We start from the raw sequence: 24857 nt of genomic DNA, 5'->3' as shown, positions 1-24857 counted from the left end.
AAGATTTCTTCTCTCTGTTAAAAAATTAAAAATTAATTAGTACACTTTGATGATAGTTAATGCTATGTTGTATAACAGACAAAATGATATGCAAGAGAAAGGCTAACAAGCTTTAGCAAACACATTCTTGCAACACAGAATCAAGGGGACTATAAGGGACAAATTAGTCACTGCTGAGGGAAATAAGACAGATGGCTTGATAAGGGAACAAGTGGTCTGGAGTGATTTTTGACTAAATAAAGACTCAAGGAAAATATATCATAAAGCAACATATTCAGGTTAAGTAGATTTTCTTCTTAAGAATATAACATGCAAACATTACAGCTAATATAGTAAAATGACCATTATTGATATTTCAAAATACTGGATTATAAAAGACACAGGATTGTCACATCTGATGTAACTTTCCTAAAGAGGTATTTTAAACCTTGCAGCGGGACAACCTAACAAAGTAAGTCAAAATAGGGTAAGTTCTCAAGCACTCAAATGCTAGAGTATTACTGCATATCACAATAGGTAGCCAATTCAAAATTAAGGCTTGGGGGTGGGGCAATATTTCTATTTTTGTCTAACCTTGCATTAAGAAGCCAATCAAATAAACAGTGACTCCTAAAGGATAGCCAGGTGCCAGTTACCATAGTTATTTATTTATTATTTACTTATTTAAAGAGGATCTCATATAGCTTATGCTAGTCTTAAACTCATTATGTAGCCAAGGCTGGCTTTGTTCTTTTTTTCTCCTTCTGCTTCTGCCCACCACTTGCTGGGAAGAGGGGCATACAAGCCATGCTCAGCTTCTGGGTTTTTTGTTTGTTTGTTTGTTTTTTAAAGTCACACCAGGGCTGGAGAGATGGCTCAGAGGTTAAGAGTACTGGCTGTTCTTCCAAAGGTCCTGAGTTCAATTCCCCGCAACCACATGGTGATTCACAAGCATCTATAATGTGAACTGATGCCCTCTTCTGGCGTGCAGGTGTACATACAGGCAGAATACTGTATATATAATAAATCTTAAAAAAAAAAAAAGTCACATCAATCTTCTTTTAAAGATATATAAGAACTTTAAACATTCACCCGTTTCTCTGCATTTTAGGTGATAAGTCACAGGAGAGGGTAAAAAGGGATGATAACAGTTCTCCTGACTATGGTAAGATTAAGAACCATAAAGCACTAGGGTGGGCAAAATCTCCATGAAAGGAACCTGAGAATTGAGATGCTTAAGTATGGCCCTAATATAGTCTACTGTGATGAAAGCAGATAAAGTTGATAGGAAAAGGACACCCATACCCTGCTAAAACACATGCCTGTGCCTGGAGTGCTTCGTCTGGGAATCCCAGAAGCCTAGGTGAGAAAACTCACTATGGAAACAACTCTAGGTAAGGACAAGAACCTATAATGCACAAAGGCTCAGGAGGTGGAATGCAAGATTCAGAGAGGAAGACAAAGCATAAAGGAAGGAAGAATTAAGCCATAGTCTCAGTGTCTGTGGTGCATGTGCACATGTAGGAGAATGTATGTCTCTGTACATGCATGTACAAGCCACAGAAGCATGTTGGGTGACTTCTCTACCCTTTGGAGACAAGGTCTCTGGCTGAGCCTGAAGCTTTCTGTTTAGTCTCGGCTGGTCAGCAGGAGCTCCTGGAGTCCATTTGTCTCTGTTCCCCAAAGCTGGGGTAACAGGTAGGCACAGCCATGTTCATGTACATGGGTGCTGGAGATCTGCACTCATCCTCTTGCGTTTACAGCAAGTGCCCTTCCTTATCCAGCCATCTCCTCATACCCTTAATTATATTACTTTTAACAGTAAGTTTAAGGCTTGTGGGTTATGATTGTTTAAGGAGACTCTTCATCACTTACTAGCTCTATAGGAAGTGATTAAGCATTGCGTTTTGTGGCCAGTCCTCCGTTCATTACAGAAAAGATAAAATAGCAGGAAACTCAGTTTGGGAGCACTCACTGGAATTAAAACACACAGAACACCTACAACATTGCTGGCCCCTCCTTTCCCTTTAGTTTCTACCACTCACGCGCTCACCTTGGTTAAATGATGACTAGAGAGGAAGGGAGGAAAGAGGAAATTAAGGCCACTTTTATTTTATTTCTTATCAATCAGCTGTGGCAAAAGACTTGATTTTTAACTTAAACAAGACTTGTGGTTTGCCTTCCATTTTTATTACAACTGCCTCCTATTATGTTCGCATGTTCACAAATACTTTAGCATAGGCTTCTTGAGTTTTTTGGAAGCAAAGATATTTGAAGTTAAAAAAAAAAAAAAAAAAAAAAAAAAAAGAGGCCTAACAGAGCATTTGTGAATACTCATAAGTAGAAGAGGATTTAAAAAGGCACTGTACTTATACCAAATAAATTAATTAGAGAAATAAATGCAAGAGAAAGATTATTATGCTTATAAATACATTAAAACACAATTGGCACATTTAAATGAATACTAAATTAAATATAAAAATAGCACTTAGAAAACCCAACCAGTTGTATCAAAGCATCTGGACACTAAGATCATTTTCAATGATCTCCTTTAAAAGTATACAGAGAAAGCCGCACTTGATATACACATATAATCCCAGCCCTTAGAGAATGATGCGTAGAGATCCTGAGTGCAAGGGCAGCCTGAGCTACCTTAGGAGCTTCCAGGCCAGTCTGAGCCACATGTCAAGACTGCCTCAGAAAACCTGAGGAACTATAGCAATTTCATTTCTGAACATATACAGAGAAAAAAAGGGGCAAAGTGAGATATTACTCAAGTCAAAACAAGAAAAAAAAAAATAGAACTGAAGGATTTAATAGTCATTTCCTGAAATACAACCTGAAGTTGGAAAAAGTACTTACCTTGAAGGATGCAAATTTTAAAACTAAATTTTGAATTATTTGTTCACTTTTACTAAGAGATGTAACTTTATAGAACTCGAGTAGAGTGAAAAGAGTTGGTAAACGGTTATGAACGCAAGCCTGTAACCTAAGTGCTAGCAGTACCAGTAAGGGTAAGCCAACTGAGCTATGCGTAAGGGCTATAGGAAGTGGATAAAATTGGAAGTATATAAGGCCAAACAGTTACCTCGGACAATGTGGGTATACAGCCTGACTTCTATCTTGGACATGATGATTTCAAACATAATATGCTATTGATTTAAGAACACTCAAAGGAAAGGACTTCATAATAGTCAAAGTGAAACTGCAAGGTACAGCTTTTGCTATGCTAATACAATAGCTTTGTTGAGATAACAGAGTGGATGACGGAAGCCGGATAGACAGTATTTATCTACATTTGAACAATGCTTTCAACCCTGTGCTGCATATCAGCATGCTGAGAAATTAAGATATGAATTGTATAGATGATGTGACAGAGTGAATTACTAGTAGCCTCTAGATTCGAAATAAAGGATTATTACCCTTTCAGATACAGAAGTTCATATTAATGTATCTCAAGTTTTAATTTGCAGCTAGACTAATTATGTGAAACAAAATAAAAGTAGCTTATACATTAATCATCTTCAGGGAAAGGTTAATTTAATAGAATTCAATATAATCCATAAGAAAAAGATTGGAAGCAAACAATAACAAAGAATCTAAAAAGTGACTGATTTACCTATACAAAGCAAGTACAGGGAACCTCATAAATAAAAGATGTGCCTTTCATATTTTAGAATCAGTGTCATAGAGGTTAATCAGCTGAATTTTTCTTCAACAATATATATTCATCCAGTTTTTTAATGTACAGAAAAATTCAGTGAACTTAAGGAAAGATAAAGCCATATAGCAAATACTGATAACATTTCCTATGACTTAGCTTCATTTTACATGACTATAATTCATTAGAGCAGCTGTGTAACAGCTAAGGTCTTGTCTCAGAGAAGGGAAATAGTAGCATTAGCATGCACATTCAAGGTGATTACTTAAAATCCATATAAGCTCAAAATAAATCTAAGTCTGGACTTAAAAGGACAAAAGGCAATAGGCCGAGCAGTCATTCATTTGCTCATAGTACAACTCAAGGTCTCTGTGATGTGTGAGGCACTATGACACTAGGTCATCTGCCGCCCTGGACTCTAGGCTTTAGTTAGGATAAAAGACTTGGAAAAAGCAACTGAAACAGGTTTTGTTTTAAGGCTGGGATTTTCAACAGTTCTCAGGCACCAAAACAGAAAAGGTGCCATACATCACACTACAAGGGCCATTTAATCTATTTAATCTAAGCTCAAGAAAAATATGAATGGAATTACCATATAATGGTCAATATATATAGGAATTAAAATAGCTCAAAGCATCTCTTTAACACATTTATGATAAAGAGATTATTAAAAATAGAATACTAGTTATTAATAGGAAATACATGATTCAAAAGCATTAAAAACTTTCTTTTATGGAGCTAAGAATTCATACATTTTTCATATTAAACTTAATAATAGTGTTAGAATGTACAGCAACTAGCATTTTTTATTTTTTAAAAATTGGGTAAGACTTTAAGAATGAAGTGGTTGCTAAAACTACTGCATAATTTTTACCTGGTAGACTGTAAAGTGTACCACTCACGCTAGACACAGCCACATATTTTATAAGGTCAACGTTAACAATTGGGTATATTGATACAAAGCCATGTAGCACAATTCCTTAGACAGCTTTACATCCAGTGTTTTATTTACAGGTAATACAGGCATAGCACAAACACCAGTGAAGTCAGAGACTGCACCGAGCTGCAAGTGCCAAGGTGTATACTTTATAGAGCCAAGAGATGACAATTCTCTAATGGTTTTTGCCACTAGAGTTCATTTTTCCCAGTGTACTATTATATTAGTTGATCACAGATAAAAGCATACAGTCAAGATTTCTACAGGTCAAATCAGGTAAGAATAACTTATACATAGACTTATGTATGTAAAGTTAGTTTGAATATATTTCTTTGTAGAGTTCTGCCACCAAAACTCATAGACCTTTCTTATAGATTGGCACCGAGGACGGGGATTTGATGGGGTGCTGCTGCTAGCATCTTAAACTTTCAAATTCAAACCTATTGTTTTTCTGGATCTCAGATTCTAACCAAAGATGAATACCCCCCTTCTCTGGTTATTAAGGTAAAGGATGCACATGCTACTAAAAGTTTCAACTCTCTACATAATAATATACAAAGCCAAAATTTGTACATATTATTAGGCTTTCAACTACCCAATATATATTTGCTCTTGTGAGCTTTTGAGAAGTTGAAAGAGTCACAATGTGTTGAATGTATGTAGGTGCCTGTGTGTGAGCATGCTTGCCATAGTGCTAATGTGACAGTCAGAGGCCAACTTTCAGGAGATTGTACTAGGACAGAATGCTGGTGCTCAGTCATGGTGTAAAGTATTCTTAGCCACTGAGCCATCTCACTGGCCCCTGAGGATGCTCTTAAACTAATATTGCGCTAGCAAACATTAGTGCCAGGCAAAGACTATATTGTAATGCTGTGTCTTAGTTTAAGATCATGTAATGGCATAAAGTGCTGCAAAGGCACTGCCCTGTATTCTGTGGCCTAGCCAGGGAATTACGCCTTAGGAGGTAAAAGAAACATATATTTTTACCTTCCTCTTTTCTTCTCTTTGCTTCTTCCTCATTCCTTTCTTTGGCTTTTAATGCTTCATCAGCTTTTGCTGCAATAAGACAATAAAATTTTTGTATTAATTTTATGCACACCTTGTACATGAGAACAGTGGGGAAAGGAAACAAATATAATATTTATTTCCCTGATGCTGTCAAAAGAAAGTTGTATGGCAGCTGTGAACTAGAAATGTGTACTTGTATTCTTCATTCAGAATTATATCTAGAATATTTATTTATAATCTCCAAGTCTTAGTTCAAGATACCCTTTGTAAAAAAAGAAAATGAAGTTTAGCAATGTGAGGTTACATCATGACAATTAAATTAGAAAAAAATAGGTGGCTATTAAAAGCCAGCTGATTTACCAGTGGAACATATCTGTTTTAAGACTGGAGGATCCAAATTTTAACAATAAGAAGCTTGCACTATCTGTGTGGAAGTATCAGATTAGGTGGAATTTCTCTTTTTTTCTCCATGCACATAATAATAGAGCTTTATTCATGTTATGACAGCATTTGCTAAAAAGAATCTTTTTTCTCTCTTGAACCTCTTCCCTTATTACTTAATTACCTACTAGTTGCTCAACTGCAGGGGTTTTTCATACACTTTACTACAGATGTTAAAGAAGATTAAAAATATACAGCACAGTAACAAGGGACTATCAATATACTCTGTAAATTAATTAAATTTCTGTTCTAGCACATCATTTATTCCGAAGCATTAATGTCTCAAAGGAGCGATTCTCCTTTATTGCCGTCTTACTGCCTGATGAGTGAACTAAGCGAAAATAAGTCTCTAACAGCATTAGAGTTGATGAAATATTAAGTTAAAAAAGTATTGCCTCGTCAAAAGAAAAAGAATCAGACTGCACCAGCATTAAACTTTGGATCAGCCTTTATCATATGATACCGACAACAAGAAACTCTGATTTAAAAAATAAACATACTCCAGTTGTTGCTGCTAATATGCAAAATTAACACATCCTTAGAACTATAAAACCCGGCATAAAGAAGGAATTAAAAAAATTCATGTATAATAAAAAATTAATATTTCTTCAAGGATTGATTTTTTTTTCACTATGAATACTGACACTTTTTCTTAAGGTGTTATGAAGTGCTATATCTAATTACATGGGCATCTGTTTCCATTTACAAGCTTTTATACATAGTTAGAATGTGTTTAAAGTCATAAAACATTAAAACTTTTATGTCATTTTATATCATCACAAAAATCTACTAAATTAGATAATAAAAACAAACCAGCAGTAACTCTAAAGACTTTTACTTCATTTACACTTTATTCACCCTGGTAGAAGGACAAGGATAATAGAAATTCCATTTAAATTCAATTTTGGTTATATGTGTAATTGTAGATATACCCCCTGAGTCATGTAAAATGCTCAGCTTATGTTTCTTTCAAATTATCCCGCCCAGATTCACATTCTACTCCTTACAACCATCTTCAATATGTATTAGCAGAGCTCATTAGACTGAAATTTAATAATGCAAACATCAGGTGCATTTCAAGAACCTCCATTAACAACGTAAGATGGATTGCTTATATATAACTCTTGGGCCAACCGGGCACAATTTAAATTCAATAAAGTAGCCTGCCTAAATCTGATTTATCTATTTGACTATGCTGGTTTGTCCTTTCTTACTGATTTGTTGCTGTACGTGGACAATTCATTGGAATATTGGTTTGTATGTTTTTTAAGAACTGCAAATGGCTCTTGTGCTGTGGTTAAACATTTTATGCAGTTTGTCTTTATACTGTCAATCAAGCGTCGCAAGTATTTGTGTATGCCTGTAAATAAAATAATCTTGTGAATTTTGTTGAAATAACATAGATAATCTTAAAAGTATGCATTTTAAAATTTTATCAGTAATCACTATGTCCTCCACAAGGAATGTGAATGAATTTACTTTAAGAGACTATCTATTTAGAAAGAACCATCAGGATTCTCTGATTATTAGGGGAGTGTGGAATAAATGCTTCCCCCGACCCTCATGCCTCCAAATAGTTTTATGCTATTATAATTTAAATGTAGAAAGAAGCAAAACTTCTCTAGTCCTTTATGTATAATTTAATTTACCTGAAAAATCAGTATTGTCCAAAGGCAGAAATTCCATTTTACAGATGAAGATACTAAACACTACAAGATGTATCACAAAATTTGACACTGAGGAACACAAGTAGTAAGTGCTACTCTCGTGAATCACCACCATCTTCTTTACTTCGCACTACCATCTACTCCAAAGCCTATCAATTACTTATAAACTATCATTCTCATCTGATCATCCACACATCCTTGAATCCTTTGGTGCTCCCCAATCCCCCAGGGCTGGCTGTACCCTCACGGTTTTGCTTCTTGAATATTCAACCTGGAAGCCATGGTTTGAATGACTCCAACAAAATCCACTTTGGCTTTAATTCCCATTGTGAAATTTTAAGAAGTAGGATCACTGGGCCTCTAAGAGATAAGTCATGAGTGCTGTCTTCTTGAGTCGAGTTACAAATTAATAAAATATCTCATGAATGAGCCTGTCATTAAAGCCAGTTTACACGTCTCTCGTGTATACCTTTTGTCCTTTGATGTCTGTCCTGCAGAGCCTTAATACTCTGGACTATCCCCACCAGAAGAAAGTCTCATAACATGTGGTCTTTTGAGCTAAATATTTGAGCTAAATAAACTTATATTCTTTATAAATGACACAGTCTAGGGCATTTAGTTATAGATGCACAAGGGCCAAGAAATTGGACTCCAAGGCAACCATTTCACTTCCATGTTCATAAATGCCATCTTTGTTGTTTTAACAGTTACTCATTCTTCTGACCATTTTCTATTTATGCTCAAGGGTTTCCTACAAAGCAGTGTATTATGCTTATGCTACTGGCTGTACCCAGACCTCATGATGTAGAAATTAACATGCATCCTTGTAGGTAAGTAGCATCTCTTCAGTCAATAAAGCCATAGTTGATGTCTGTTCTTGAAACTTATTATAGCTTCTGCATTACAAATGCCAATAATCAACACCCCTAATGCCTTAATATTTCCTCAGTTCTACTATTTACCTTTAAGCTTTTGCATCAGTCAAGTTTACTACTTTTTTGCCATGTTTCATAAAGTAACCCATTCACTTGTGCCTTAAAGACTGTTCTTTTCCATAGTCTCTGGGTGTCCTTAGTCGTAAGGATCAAATGTTCTCTTCTCTACCCTCCACTACAAATACATAAACTCTGAACAGTGCTTACTTTTCTTTTAGTGTTGTTACTGTCTTCTCTGTTTTCCACAGTTGCCCTACTCCCAATTTGCAGTGTTCCCCAAGTCTAATGCCTGCCTTAGTGACCATCTCTGTGTTTTACAAAACTGGCTGTGGATATAGCTCAGTGGTAAAGTGGTTGCAATTATTCTTGAGGCCATGGATTCTATTCCTCTGCTTGCAAATGAATGACTATCTTTTCAAAGTGCTCTCATGCTCTCTCATTTTCTACTTCCTTGATTTATTTTTGGGTAAATTTCTGTTTCATGGAAAGATCAAATTGTTACCTGTAAACCTTTCACAGATATTCCTATTCATGGCCCCTTTCCTGAAAACTAGAACTACCTCTGAGATATTTCACAATTGTGCTCATGGTTGAACTCACAATCTTCTCTTTATTGTTTCCCGGGTTCTCTTCCCTTAGTATATCTCTCTCCTGGCCCCCCGCCCCCCACAACCACCTATCTAGTCTCTACAGTTGAAAGCCTTACGCTATTTCCCTTCAGCTCTTGTCCTCACGCTGCGCACCAGCTCCTAAGCTCTGTGGAGAGTGCCTCAGGAATCCCCTCACCCATTTCCATTTGCAATAGTCACATTCAGATCATCTTTGTCCTCATGTTCCTATTTCATTTTTGCATTTCTAATCCCCTGCCTTCCAATGTACCTTCCACATGACCACAAGGCCAAGGAACGCATTCACTGCTTTCTAGTCCCGGAAGTAGTTTCTAGAGAACACAGAGACTCAATAATTATTGAGCAAATGTACCTTTTCTAAAACCCCCAGATATTCATGGTATCGTATAATAAAAATACCTATAAGGAACTCTGTTAGAGCATATACATATGTAGAAGAATATAAACATAGCATATATAAATACTGCTACAGACACTGAACCAAAGTCCTCAGTATGCCATTTAAAGCCCCCCAGAGTTGGCTATTAAGGTAACTTTTAAGTCTCAGTAGTCACCATTCCTCTCTCCTCATCAGGGATCCATAACCTGGCCTTCCTGGGACCTTTTGTTATACCATATCTTTGTTCTTGCTGGGATACCTATTTTGTTTTTCTGCTAAGAAAATTGTAACTGAAATACTATCCTCTTCTGTGAAACCTTCCCTGATCAATAACCTTCAAGTCGACCGACTTCTTGTTATGTCATTCCATCACCAAAGTCATAAAGATCTAAAAGCAAGGACAGAAAGGGAGTGTAATCGTCATTTTCTTTTCCCAACTACTGGCTGAAAGAAGCCAAACTCGGGCTACTGAGTTTCTACAAGGAACAGTACTTGCTTCATGACTTGCATCACACTGTGATACAAACACAAAACATAAACATGCTGTTTGGCAGCACTGCCAATTTCCCATTGTCCCAGCAGCTGACCCAAGCCTTCTGGCATGGTAGGTGTTCAATAAATGGTTCCAAAACAAATGAATAAACAATAATTTGAAATGCAATGGAGATATGTTATTCCCTGCGAAACACGTCTTTCTGTACAGAAGTTATCTGAGGCTGTTTTACTAGAGAGAGAGGAAGCAGAGGAGCAGCAGAAGTAACACGGAGCTGGGCTTTATTTATTAATAATACGTGTTGCCGATAGCAAATATCAGAGTTTATACTCATCCCAATTGATCTTACAAAATTACATTATGAATATGGCTTATTAAAATTGTTTGCTTAGGTCAGATTTTAAATTATTTGAAGAAGTATTTTATATACATTGTGGGAGAGAATAAATTACATCAAGATTAGAAAAGACCGATGGAGTATCAACTCATATCATACTTCCATAAAGAGCTACAATGATATTTCTAAAGAGAATTTTTTCCAAGAGCCTAACAATCTTCATCTAGAAGTTCTTTTGCATATGTGGTTAAATCTTTAATACTATACCACCATGAATGTACCAGAAATGTTGAGGAGTTCTAAAAATATAACAAAATGGAAAACAGATGGAAATGGATACAAAGAAAAATGATGAGGACATCATAGTTGATAATATTCAAAATACTATGAAGAAGTTGTAGGGAGGTTTTAGTCAGTGGATACCAATCACTCTAGTCAGGCCTGGGGCAAATGTCAAGATGGAAATCATGACCGGAACAGCTGAGCAATGGTACCTCCCCTGGATGTGTGTAAGGATACAGGCAGTATTTGCCCACAGGCAAGAACAGTGAGTGCAGAGGTGCTGGGGCCTGTGAGGCAAGCGCTGGCTATTACTGACCCTTAAAAGGAATGATAAGCTACTGGTTTGTCCTTATCAACAACACATCTTGCCACTGACAGGAAAAAATGAAGACAGGTTATAATGAGGTGAAATGTCAGGATTATGGGGGCTGTGAAACAGAATGATGAACAGACAACCTAAAATTACCACATATTTGAAAAAAAATGAGTTCTGTGAAACAGAGACTAACTATGAACATTTCACTGAATGTAATAGAAAGAACAGAGTTTAGACACATAAGAGACAGAATTATCATCATGATTAAATTTGATATTTCCTGAATGCTTACTGTGCACCTGTGTTTATGTGTCTGCATGTGTTTTAATTATCAGAGCACCCATGAGGTGCCTGCTGTACAGCACCCTCATTTTGCAGATGCGAAGCTGAAGCATGGCGTCATTGAATGCACTTTTCAAGGCCATGGTGTCAGAAACACAGAAGCAGCACCTTTGTGTTTACGCTCTAAGAAGAGTTCTTCATAAGAAAGACATGGTCTGAAAGGCATGAAAAATGGTCAGTTTTTGAAAGAAGAAAAATTAAGCTAGATTTATTTAAACAACTTGTTTTAAAAGTATGAAGCCTCTAGAATACAAAGAAATATCAAGTCTCAACATATAAAAATGCATGGGAGAATGTCAACAAAGAAGAAAAAAGCTAGGCCGCTGTCTAATCAAACTCCTCAAATTACTCAAGACAGCAACATGGAGGTAGTCTTCTCTGAGGATGTTGACATCCAGTGGAGAGTTATACAGGCAGAAACTCTGTAACCCTGGCCTTTGGTCCTTCCAAAGCTACGTTTTAATCCTCCCAAATAAACTTTTAGGAGGAAGATGAGTGATTGCCTGTTAGAAACCATACCGACTTAAATAAATTGAGTAAGTAAATTACTTTAAAAGATATAATCTACATAACCAAAAGAAATTATTTAAAGAATCAAGAAAATCAAGAATCTTTGGAAAATCTAATCGGGGACCGGGGGGGGGGGGCGTAGAGAGAAAAAGAGTTAAGTGATATAACTAGAGAGACAGATGTGTGTTTTTAAAAAAGAGCACAGAGACTGTAAACATGGCATAAATATACACTATAGAGCTCTGTGCTGGGAAATCTAGAGAAGACCAATAATTTTGAGAGAACAACCAGAGAAAGAGAAAATGAAACTGAAAACTTAGAAAAAATAAAGTTCCATTTGAAATGGTTCCAAGTTAGATAGGTTTTACGTTAAGCCCAGACTTTCAAGAAATAAAAACAGGCAAAATACAGACTAAAAAATGTGCTTGGTTGCTTCAGTTTTGTTTCTGCTAGTGAGCTTGCTGTGCTTCAGTGGGCGTCTTATATCTATTGTCACAGAAACTGCTAAGGCTAAACTCAGTGAATTTACATGAATGTGTGAAAGTGTGGGGAGAGGTTCCCGAAGGCAGAAGGAAATAACAGAGGACGCTGTGTGAAAACAATCCATGTATTATGCACAAGTATGAAGCTGTCAGATGTAAATGTTGCTTTTCTTTCCTCATATGAGTTGATGAGATGTGAGCTGTACCCAAGCTGTAAGAATGCACGGCTTGGGCTGAGCTCAGAGCAATTCTTTCTCTGTTCTAAGTACCACTAGGCTTAGGCCTGGAAGCTTCTAACCTCAATACAATCTAATCTTTTGTAAGGCTGGACCACGAAGGCTTCAGCTTCCAGCCTCCATCTGCTAACCTAGGCATAGAATGTTTCAGCCTCTGAGACTTACTGCTGAGTAAGCTCACTCTTTCTAGCCCCTTTTGAACTCTGGCTGGCTGGTTCAGCTCAGCTCTCTGGCCTAAACTCTCCAAGCTGACTGATTCAATCTTGCTTCTCTATTGGCTTTTGACTGAATTGCTCTGCTTGGCCTCAAACTAACTCGGGCAATCTATTCAAATCTTTTGGTTCCTTCTCATCCTCTGGCTTGTTCTTTCTGAAACCTGTCTCTGCAAAACTGTCCCAGTAAAACTGCCACACACCTTCTCCTCACACTACTCTCTCTCCCTACACTGCTTTCTTTCCTGTGCTGTTCTTGTGAGAGTTGGGCGTATCCTATCTCTGACTCATTCTGTCAAAGCTTTCTCTGATTTGTCACTTTGCCCTTCAATTAGACATCACTTTGAAATATAACTGCTTCTATGAAGACTGTTTCTATAAACTAATCTTACTTTCATTGGTAGGATTAAAGGTATGTATTGAGGGTGTGTCTGTATTCCAGACAGATAATATGGACCTAGAAGGTCTTTGGATGTGATGCCTTACCAGAGCAGCCATGTTACTGGATTAAAGTTCCTCTACAGACAAAGAATTAAGTTAATTTAAAAATGTGCTTGGAATTACTCACACTCAATGAAATGCAATTAAAATAATATTGTATTTTCTTAACACATTAAAAATATAAAAAGACTATGCGCCAGAGAGATGGCTCAGTGGTTAAGAACAATTGCGGTGTTATCAGAGGATTGAAGTTTGGTTCCCAACACCCAATTAATAGCCCAAAACTGTAATTCCAGATCCACGGGATCTGATGTTCTCTTCTGGATTCTGAATGAACCTGGCATATTAGTTGTTCACATAAAGCATAACACATACAACAGGAAAACATGCATACACATAAAATAAATCTTTAAAAATTAGAAAAGGCTAAAATATAAAATTAATGACAGAGCAATCATAATCTCTCCTTGGGTGGCACAGATTGTAAACTGGTGCCATAGATTTTAGAGGTTCATTGTCTCATGTGACAAAACTAAAATACACATGGCATTCATACAGCAATTCTTCTGGAGAATGTAATGTTGTTCTACAGAAATGTGCATACACATTTAATGATGTTGATAAAGGCCACATGTTTGTTTGCAACAAAAAACAAAAGGAAGTGAACAATCTATATTTGGAAGAGGCTAAATAATTTATAAGAGAGTACAAAACATTTCCAAGTCACTGAAAATCAAAAAGTAGGTATTGATGTAGAAAGATCTTCTAGAATAAAATAAATTGCATGATCCAAATTAACAAACAAAATGAAATATGTAAATAAATATGTAAATTCAAAAAAGAACAAGAGTCATACATGGAAAAGTACTAGTTTACTTGGCTATCTAAACTGTGGAGGGCTGGGCTCCCTTCCCCGATCCCCATGTCCTCTTTCAAGCTCATTCTATCACCTTCATTTACACAGACATATGAAGTCTAAGAGTCTACTCACATAGTACATAAAGAATAAGACTCTCAAGATAGTGAAGAAATTTTGTGAGACACTAATAAATTTTGGAATTTAGTAACAATTTTTTAGTGATCTATAAATAAAAACATCTAGTAAAATATACTTTTCCTTCTGTTAGTTTGTTTAATTTTTAACACCTTATGGCCAAGACCATAGTGTACTTCATAGATATGGTTGTACAACAAAATTTCAAGATGGAATTATACATTAAGGAAAATTTGTAAACATGACACCACAGATTCCCACAGTCACCAATCCCATCCTTTCACGTATGTATAGATATTACTAGTGTTTTAATTAGGGTTTCTATTGATGCAAGAAACCACACAGACCAATAAGCAAGCTAAGGAGGAAAGGGCTTATTTGGCCTATTATAGTCCATCATTGAAGGAAGTCAGGATAGAAGCTCAAAACAGGGCAGAAGCCTAATGTAAGGAGCTGATACAGAGGCCATGAAGGGGAGCTGCTCACTTCCTTATTCTCATGGCTTGCTCAGCCTGCTTTCTCATAGAACCCAGGACCACCAGACCAGGGATGACACCACCGACAATGGAGGGCCCTCCTCCATCAGTCACTAATTAAGAAAATAGCCCACAGTGGATCATTTCTCAATTGAGGTTCTCTTCTCTCAGATGACTATAGGTTGTGTCAAGACGACATAAGACTAGCCAGTACAACTGTATTAGTCATCAAACTACATTTGAGAACATTTCTACTATGAATGGCTCATGTTTATTCAGCTTAAATGCTGTTGTATGTTTTAAAACATCAATGTAAAAGAAAGACATAAACTAACAACTGTCATTCCTAAAGAATTCTAACCCTGAATATATTTCCACATCTGTTATCACTATGTACATTTTATTGAACACATGAGTCCATGGAAGTTAAATTATTTGTCTAAGTAAGAATGACCAACATACAAAAAACCTATAAACTCTAGTTTAGTGTTCTTTTCAGAATTGTTACTCTTTTTATTAGTGTGGAAGCAAATAGTAAACAAAATTAGACAGTAATTAGTTGCTTTATGCATGATTATGCAGAAGCTCTTATCTAAGTATACTTTAAAACAGTCACACAGAAAACCTGGAGCAGCTTCCTTTGTAAGAATTACTAGTGCAAGCTTATTCATCTCACACACTGATGATGGCATATTAAACCATACTTACACTTTTCCTAAAGGCATTGTGCTAACTCCTGTGAGCAATTGTGTCTGGTGAAAAAAATCCTCATTTGCCTAAAACACAATAGCTCATGTAATGCTAAAGTGACCAGGGGTTCTAGCCAGTGCAATTCTGAAGTGCTATACTACTGTGCTTCCATAATTCCTGTCGCTGAGGATTCCTCCGGTGTTGATGGCTGTGAGTAAGCAAACGCCTAAATACAGGCAGTGGTTGTGTGCTATCGTCTTATGAAGGAGATAACAGCAAAGGTAGAGATGGGAACCACTTAGCTGCTCATTTTCTGTCAAGCTTCACATTAAAGGTTACGACTGGTGACTGCAATCACCTCCATCCTGCCAGAGTTTCTGTGTATTGGCAGAGGAACTCATAAGCATCAGCAGACAGTCTAAAAATCTCACTAGCTATGTCAAGTCCACTACAGTTTTATATGTATACGGCTACTAGCTTTGCATGCTTAGAGAACATTGAACTATGGTTGGAATATCAGTTCCTTCCAAGTACAGAAAAGGAAATACTGGATGAATTTGTTAAATATATAAAAAACCTTTTAAGTTGAAATTGAGACTTTGTTGATATGATAAAAATAAACTAAAGATTTATAATTATTTTAAAAGCACCAATGTAAAAATATAAATGTCTGAATACAGTATAAATAATGTTCACTGATTTGAGATGGTTGCTTTTACGGCAAATTCCCTTTATATATGTTGTAGTGTTTTATAAAAAGAACATTTTTTTGTTTTACTATTTTGTCCTGTGTAATATTTTTTGGATTTTTCTTAATTCTTATAATTGGAAGTAGGCTTTTAAAGACAACAAATAAATAAGTAAATAAATAAGTAAATAAATAAATAAAAAGACTTGCTTCATGTACTTCTTTACTTCCTCTTTTGTAGGAAAGCTTTCTGTCATCTATTAGAAAAACAGATATCCATGTAATTGCTCATCTACCAAAATCTAAAAGCAAGTTTAAGAATTAAAAATAATCTAATAATAACAATATGGATACAGTACTGTGATACTAACTCTAGCAAAAGCAGTTTTAACATTTTTTTTTGAAAAAAGGCTGATATACAAAATAAGAATAATTTCATTCTGTGTTTTTTTGCTTATGGAAATCCATCACCTTGCTGTTGGTCCGGAGTCACCAGCCATCGTTAGAGACTCACTCCAAGAACCATGGTTCAGCACTTGAGAAAACTGGAATTGGAGCTATGGAATTACAACCTTTGAAAGGATTCATACGTTAAGACTCTAAGGAGTGACTTATAATGCTTATTCTTTTTAGTAACTCTAAGCACCCTATCAATACACAATAAAAAGTAATTAAAGGTAAGCTGTCTTTTAAAAATGAGGAATAAAACTCAGAAACAGTAATATAATTATTTCAGAAAGCAAGAGTGAGATAAAAAATTTAAATATGTTTATGCACATGCATGGCATGAGTGCATGTCTATGCCACGGCAACACATGTGGCCAGAGGACAACTTTGAGTTGATTCTCCCCTTCTTCTACCGTCACTGGGTTCTGAGGCTGCATGGGGGGGGGGCACCAGGGTGCGCAACAAGTGCTTCACCTGCTGAGCCACGCTGCCAGGCGGATATGCAGCGTATGTTCTCCTGTAATTTATCTTCTTCCTATCACCAAGGTTGTTCCTTTAAAAAAAAGATAATTTTATTTACATAATTTGTTTTCATAGTTTCAATATCTAAAAGGAAAACAAACACAATCCGGCCTACTGGGTGTCAGTCAGTCCTGAGATATAGTGATTTTTGTATGGAGCTCAACAAATTTCAGAGTGAGTAATGATGTGCTTAAGGCTTTCTACTTAATCAGTGAATCAGTCATCATAAGCATGTCTTCTGCTATTTTTATCCTCATGTTTTTAATAAAACTTCACAAAATGATAAATCTAATTTTATCACAAATAAAAATAAAAAATAAATATGAAAGGAAATATGCTATTAATGAATTAATATTTTAAAGATGACTACTTTTTATAGAAATATAGAATGTTCAGTATTTAAGAGCTACTATAAACTTTGTTGCCTTAACCTGATAAATTCATCTTTTAAGTCTGAGAACAAAGGCAGATTTTCGGTGTGGTAACATACATATCTATTTTCAAAATGCTAACACTTCCGAAAAATTACAGATGTCCATGGCAAGGGCACAAATTTTCCCCAGCAGAGCTTCTAGCCTGCTCTGATTTAATCCTATTAAACATATGTTTTAGTGCACTTTTTATACACCATATTTTTTTGTTTGTTTTTTTTTTCAAGACAGGGTTTCTCTGTGTAGCCTTGGCCATCCTGGACTCACTTTGTAGACCAGGCTGGCCTCGAACTCACATCGATCCGTCTGCCTCTGCCTCCCGCGTGCTGGGATTAAAGGCGTGTGCCACCACGCCTGGCTCTATACACCATATTTTATACATTACACTGTGATAGAGGAATTGTACCATAACTCTACCACCTGGAATGCCTGTTATGATCAAGAACACTACAAAAACAAAAAAATAAACAACAACAAAAGTAATACACCCTTGTTAGATGACAGAAACTACTATCCTGGAGGTGTGAGTTGGCTTGGAATGATTTGAGGTTCCAATTCCTGTAGTTGTGTAAGAACTAGACACACTGGAGACATGGCTCAGAGGTTAAGTGTGCCGCCTACTTTTCTAAAGGTCCTGAGTTTAATTCCCTGGCTCGCAACCATCTATAATGTGATCTGATGCCCTCTTCTGGCCTGCAGGTGTACATGCAGCAGAACACTGTATACATCATAATAAATTATATATATATACACACACATATACACCCACACACATACATACATACATACACACACGGAATGGGCATTGAGTTTGCAAAATCTCCAGGGTGAACACTCAAGTGGAGCAACACATAGTCTTACCTAGCTTATTTTCAGAATACATGTCCCATTCTTTCACACAATAGGTGAATTAAACTATAGCAGTGGCCATTTATGATAATAGAAACAAGGAAAGAAAGTTTAGTATTCCTTGAAAAAGTCAGTCATAATCTTTGCAATTTAATTCAGCTCCAAACAGAACTGAATAAAAACAGTAGTAGAGCAAGGACAGAATCAATTTAGAATATTCTTAGGTTAGCAATAAATAAGAAATATATAGCAAAATTTAAAAACATTTGTATTATAGAACTTTTACCAGCAAGTCAACGTACTTCATTTAAAAAAACTATATATGAAAGCACATAGACTTTTAGCATCCACTAAGTAGTTTTAATGATAAAAGGATATTTAAATCTACATATTTTATAGATAAGTACCCCAAACAAGAAATCCCTCTAATTGGAAAATGGAAAGATTTTTCTTTCAAAGTTTCTCTTTAATTTTAATGCTATGTTATGGAGTTTAAACAAGCAACTTACTTTATCAAATTGTAATACAACAACAGGATCAAGAAATTAATAAAATGAAGATCACAGTGGTAACTACTTTTTTCAGCCTGTGGCAGAGAGAATGGTCTCCCAAACTAGATGCGCATGTCATAAACTCTGTTTCAAAGCACACCACTTTCGTGTTTTGTAGCTCAGTATTAATCAGTCTACATTTTTACAACCTTTAGTTTCTTGGTTGAAATTTTAATTTGTTAATTTGGTGACTAATATTTAGGACAGTAGATAGCCAATGTCAGCACATATGAGCATTGCATGGAAATCTTGTTCAAGCACAGAACTCTGCCCAGCGTAGATAAGATTTTTCCTTTTTCTTCATTTCAAATTATCAGTTAACTAAGCGGAGACAAGAGCCTTTGTTGTCCAGGCTTTCCTTGAACTTTAAGGCTAAAAGCATCTGTCTACCTCAGCTTTCCAAGTACATGGGACTGTAGACTACTGCCATTGTGGCTCACTTCTACGAAATTTTATTTCTAAACACAGAATTTAAAATACATTTTATCACAGTAGGATTTGTGTACATCTGTAAACACAAAAGTACTTAAAAGGATGGCTTAAGTGTTATTAAAATATAAAGAACCAGGTGTTGTTTTTACTGAAGCCCAATTTAATTTATTCTGACAAGAGGATTGAGTGTATGAAATAATTCTGATGCATTTGGATCTGGATTATTAACTAATCCAAGGTAAAGATTGCAGTTCTCAGGATAGAATCCAGCGGATTAAGCAATGACCGGTCCTGCTTGAGACCCATGCCACACAAGGGAGCCACTTTTGCCATTGCTAGGAGGGCCTGGAACCAGAGGCTGGATAGCCCAGAAACCTAGGATCAAACCAAACACAACTGCCCCCTGCCTCCCTCAAAAGAGTCAGTGATTCTTAATTAGCTATACTCTAGCCTCATCAGAGAGGCTTCAGCCAGCAACAGATGGGAGCCAGTTCAGAGATCTTCAGTTAAACACTGGAGAATCCTGCAGAAGAGGGAGAAGGTGCGTGGGAGCCAGAGGGATCAAGGACACCAGAAGAAACCCCGCAGACTCAAGTAACCTGAGCTCAAAGGGGCTCCCAGAGACTGAACTGAAGATCAAAGAGCCTGCATGGGTCTGACCTAGGTCCTTTGCATAATGTTATGGTTGTGTAGTGTGACTTTTTTGTGGGACTCCTAACAGTGGGATTGGGAGCGGACTCCTTAGACTGCTTTTGGGATCCTTTCCTCCTACTGGGTTGCCTCTTCCTGCCTTAATATGAGGGGAGGTGCCTACTTTTATTGCAGCTTTATATGCCATGTTTTGTTGATATGCCTGTCCTTTTCTGAAGGGAAATGGAAGTCGAGTGGATATGGGGGAGGGGGGAGATAAGAGGGGACTGGGAGAAGGAGAGGGAAGGGAAACTGTGGCTAAGATGTAATTATGAGATAATTTAAAAAAAAAAAAAGGAAGAAAGAGGCTTTGTGCACGCTAGATAAAATGAATACCATGGAGCTACATTTCTAGCTTTATTTTTACCAATGGCTAATCTGTACTTAAAACAATGTGTAGTCTTTAACCTTGATTTCTGGATCCTGTAATGTTCATAAAAGCAGTTATTTATTTGTTGAGTGGCAGGATCCAGAGTCAGTTAGTGTTTCATCAATATTTACTCTACATACTTTAAGGTGATATTACCAGATACATACAAGTTATAATTATTCTATTCATTGTTGTATTCTAAAACGTTGTAGTATAAACTAATTCCCAGGTGCTGACGCTATTACTAATCTAGGTTTCATACCACGGGAAGCATTAATTTAGGATGAACGACTTACTATGAACTTCCTGGTACTACTGAATGAAGTACTGTCTCTAACCCGAGCTGTGTTAGTGTCCAGCTCAGTAGATATGCTTGTGTTGAGTTATACGGTGTCCAGCACAGTAGATATTCTTGTGTTATATATAGCGTTCAGTGCAGTAGATATTCCTGTGTTACACGGTCTCCAGCTCAGTAGATACTCTTGTTCCCGCATATTTCTCACAAGGACTGACTGGACCATACTGTTTAGGTCTGACTGTTGGATGACTGCTGTAGGTCACCAAGCCAGTGTTAAATACATGACAGTCTAATGTATCAATTGTTAGAATTAAATTAAATTAAATTCTATGGTAATCTAAATTTGGGTTAGTAAATATCTTAAGTAAATCTGAAGAGTAAGTCACCCCAACTGCAAAATGAGGGTAATACTTTCAACTTTTCTCCTTTTAGGACATGTTAAGAGAAAAGAACAAAAACAAAAGTAAAAAACCTACCACATGGGCATGATATAAATTTTTTTCTTTTTATTCTACCAAAATGATATTATGTTTCAAACTAGTAGATTTGGTTTTCACTTAATAATTTCACACCAGCACACAGCACATTGTTTAACAGCACTCACAGAAGGAAGCAATGAATTTGCAAAAAAGTCAAGAGGATATTCACTAGCTCAAATTTAGACGAAGACAGAGTTGAGAGCCTTACTGACTTACTGACTAAAACATGGAAGGACTGGTTTGGGAGGCAATGCTGTTGAGCATCAGATTCCGCACCTGCAAGATGAGCATTCTGCCACAGGGCCACCCTTGCATAATATTTATTGGTTGGGGAAAACATGGCTGCGCCACTTCATCCTCCTTGCCTGAACACACTTGTCTTATTTAGATGATTTTCTCAAAGGCAAAACATGGAATAGTTTTACATTTGCATTGTAGGTCCAAGTTAAGACAGTAGGGGAGGAGGACATCACCTGTCAGAAGTCTAAGGGAGGGGAATAGGCAGAAGAGGGAGAGAGGATGGGAACAGGAAGATAAGAGCTAGAGGATTATAATTGAAATGTAATGTGAATAAATAATAATATAGTTATATTAATGTTATATCATAATATATTATAATAATACACTAAAATATTGTTTTTAATAATGATGATGATGACGACGATGATGATGATGATGATGATGATGATGATGATAATAATAATAATAATAATAATAATAATAATAATAATAATAGACAACATCCCCCTACCCTTCCATTTGAGTCTTCTCTAACCATGGTCAGAAAACCTTATTTCCTTTAGATGTCTATGAGATACCTCACTGGGTGCTTCTAGTCAACTTTTTCCAGTCTTCTATTCCTTCATCCCATATCATTTACACTTTGAACACAAAAAATGGACTTTAATTTAGTAAATACATCATACTCTTTTTCACAATTTTATGCCATTATGTAACCTAAACTTAGGAGACTTTACTCCCTAAAGAATCTGTCGGTTTTACAGCATCTCTGATTTGAAGCTCATCATATCACACTGAAATTACTTAACACATTTTCTTATTTGCTTTTGTGTCCTCAAAACATAGCCCAGTATAGTTAGTGAATGTTCACTTAATCAAACCTTAGCAAACCATTTTCAATTTTCAAAAGAAACATTGTTAGAAAATGATCTATGATAGTTAAAAAAATTATAGCTTCAAAATGGTAAAGCAATAGGTATTTATGCTAGTTTCTGGTAACACATAACACATGTCCCTGCAAATCTGGTAAAGTGATATTTGTATCAGATACATACCTCAAGGTTTTCAGACACAGACACAGAAACAGACAGGCAGACAGAGACACAGACAGACAGACACGCAAAAAGAAGAGACAGAAAAAGAGACACACAGAGACTTTTTAGAATATGACATTCATAGTATTATTTATTAATGAAATTATCACTATTAGGGTATGATGAAATATGTAGAGCCATTATAGTAGAGAGATTCTGCAAGCTGGTTGTCTACACCTAAATACTGGGTCTTCCTATTACGAGCTGTTAGATGAGTTCCCAGTATCTGAATCTCTGTCGTTAAATATCTGAAAATAGAGTAAATTCATCTTAAGCTTCAGGGTTGCTTATTTAGTCTGAACTAAATAAGATAGTATATGCCATGTACTCCAAACAAAATCCAGCCATAGTAAGTGTAACGTAAAGGTTAGTTATCATTTTTACATAAAATATATACTATCTATATATTTCATAGATGCTAATACTTAGATATAATAATTATTCATATTAAAGTACACATCTCTTGTACTGTTTACAATATAATCTATATACTTTAAAACCCTCTGACATACCTTTTAGTACTGACTTTTCTTGCAATAAAATTTTTGTTTACTTTAGGGAGCAGTGTATATATAATGTGTATATAATACAATTTCTCTGATAGATCTAGGAAATAATACAGAATACAAAACAGATCTACATTAAAATACAGGAAGGCTTGAGGACAAATATATAAGAACTGGTGTGTGTCTGTGTTTAGAGGTGTAAACAACACTGTTGCAAAATCTTATTTATTTTACGGCACACACACTTAAAAAAAAGTTCCTGCCTACATGCAATAAGAACTGCACATAACCAATATATATATATAAAATATCTATCCTCTAATATTCTCTAATGTTGTAGTTCAGATGTGTTGTAACCTGCTAGTGCTTTTCTCTACCATCAGAGTCAATGTAAATCCCTCTGTTAGGTCTCAGATCACTGCACTTATTCCTCTAATATCAACTGAACATGGTTTTATCCCTCATATACCAATTTCTTGAGACCAGACATCTTCCTGATTTTAATGTAGTATTAAGCATGGTTCATGTGCTCTTCAATAAACGTTTACTGAAATAAATAGTTGGTCCTGAAAAATGATAACATACAGAATACTGGATTCTGTTACTTGATTTCAGAACACTATGTCAGACCAATATTCTGAGACTATCTTGGAAACTCACATTAATTATATCATCTATTCTGTTCATACATATTGAAAATATAAAGCTTGTATAGTTTCATGTAACTTTCTTTTTTTATTTTATTTTATTTTTTTTATTTTTATTTTTTTTTTTTTACTAATTTATTCTTGTTACATCTCAATGGTTATCCCATCCCTTGTATCCTCCCATTCCTCCCCCCCCCCATTTTCCCATTATTCCGCTCCCCTATGACTGTTTCTGAGGGGGATCACCTCCCCCTGTATATGCTCATAGGGTATCAAGTCTCTTCTTGGCTACCTACTGTCCTTCCTCTGAGTGCCACCAGGTCTCCCCCTCCAGGGGACATGGTCAAATGTGAGGCACCATAGTACGTGAGAAAGTCATATCCCACTCTCCACTCAACTGTGGAGAATGTTCTGACCATTGGCTAGATCTGGGAAGGGATTTAAAGTTTACCTCCTGTATTGTCCTTGGCTGGTGCCTTAGTTTGAGCGGGACCCCGGGGCCCAAATCTACCTATCATAATGTTCTACTTGTAGGTTTCTAGAACCCTCTGGATCCTTCTACTTTTGCTATTCTCCCATGCGTCTCTCATTTAGAGTCCCAACAGGATGCCTTCCCCTCTGTCCCAGTTTCCTGGTAAGTGAAGGCTTTCGTGGGACATGCCCCTGGGGCTAGTATGCAGATATAAGTGAGTATATACCATTTGATTCTTTCTGCTTCTGGGTTAACTCACTCATTATGATCATTTCTAGCTCAATCCATTTATCCACAAATTTCGGGAATTCCTTGTTTTTAATAGCTGAGTAGTATTCCATAGTGTATATGTACCACAGTTTCTTTATCCACTCTTCTACTGAGGGACACTTAGGCTGTTTCCATGTTCTGGCTATTATGAATAAGGCTGCTATGAACATGGTTGAGCAAATTTTCTTGTTGTGTGCTGGAGCATCTTCTGGGTATATTCCAAGTAGTGGAATAGCTGGGTCTTGAGGAAGCCCTATTCCCAGTTTTCTGAGATAGCACCAGATAGATTTCCAAAGTGGCTGTACTAGTTTGCATTCCCACCAGCAATGAAGGAGTGTTCCTCTCTCCCCACATCCTTGGCAGCATGTGGTGTCGCTTGAGTTTTTGATCTTAGCCATTCTGATGGGTGTAAGATGGAATCTCA

The 24857-nt window shown here is 36.4% G+C and overlaps 1 protein-coding gene across 1 annotated transcript in view; it reads right to left on the bottom strand.

The window, feature by feature from the left end:
• The window catches only part of LOC127199018 (serine/Arginine-related protein 53-like), a 162908-nt gene that overhangs the window by 54458 nt on the left and 83593 nt on the right, over nucleotides 1–24857 (bottom strand). Inside the window, exon 4 of the mRNA XM_051156909.1 lies at nucleotides 5565–5633. Coding sequence (XP_051012866.1) covers nucleotides 5565–5633 — 69 coding nt within the window. The remainder of the gene's footprint in view (nucleotides 1–5564; nucleotides 5634–24857) is intronic.

This window comes from Acomys russatus, chromosome 15 (assembly GCF_903995435.1).
Source record: "Acomys russatus chromosome 15, mAcoRus1.1, whole genome shotgun sequence".
Classification (NCBI taxonomy): domain Eukaryota; kingdom Metazoa; phylum Chordata; class Mammalia; order Rodentia; family Muridae; genus Acomys; species Acomys russatus.
Note: the sequence above shows the minus strand (reverse complement) of the source record. Positions and strands in the feature narration are given on the sequence as shown.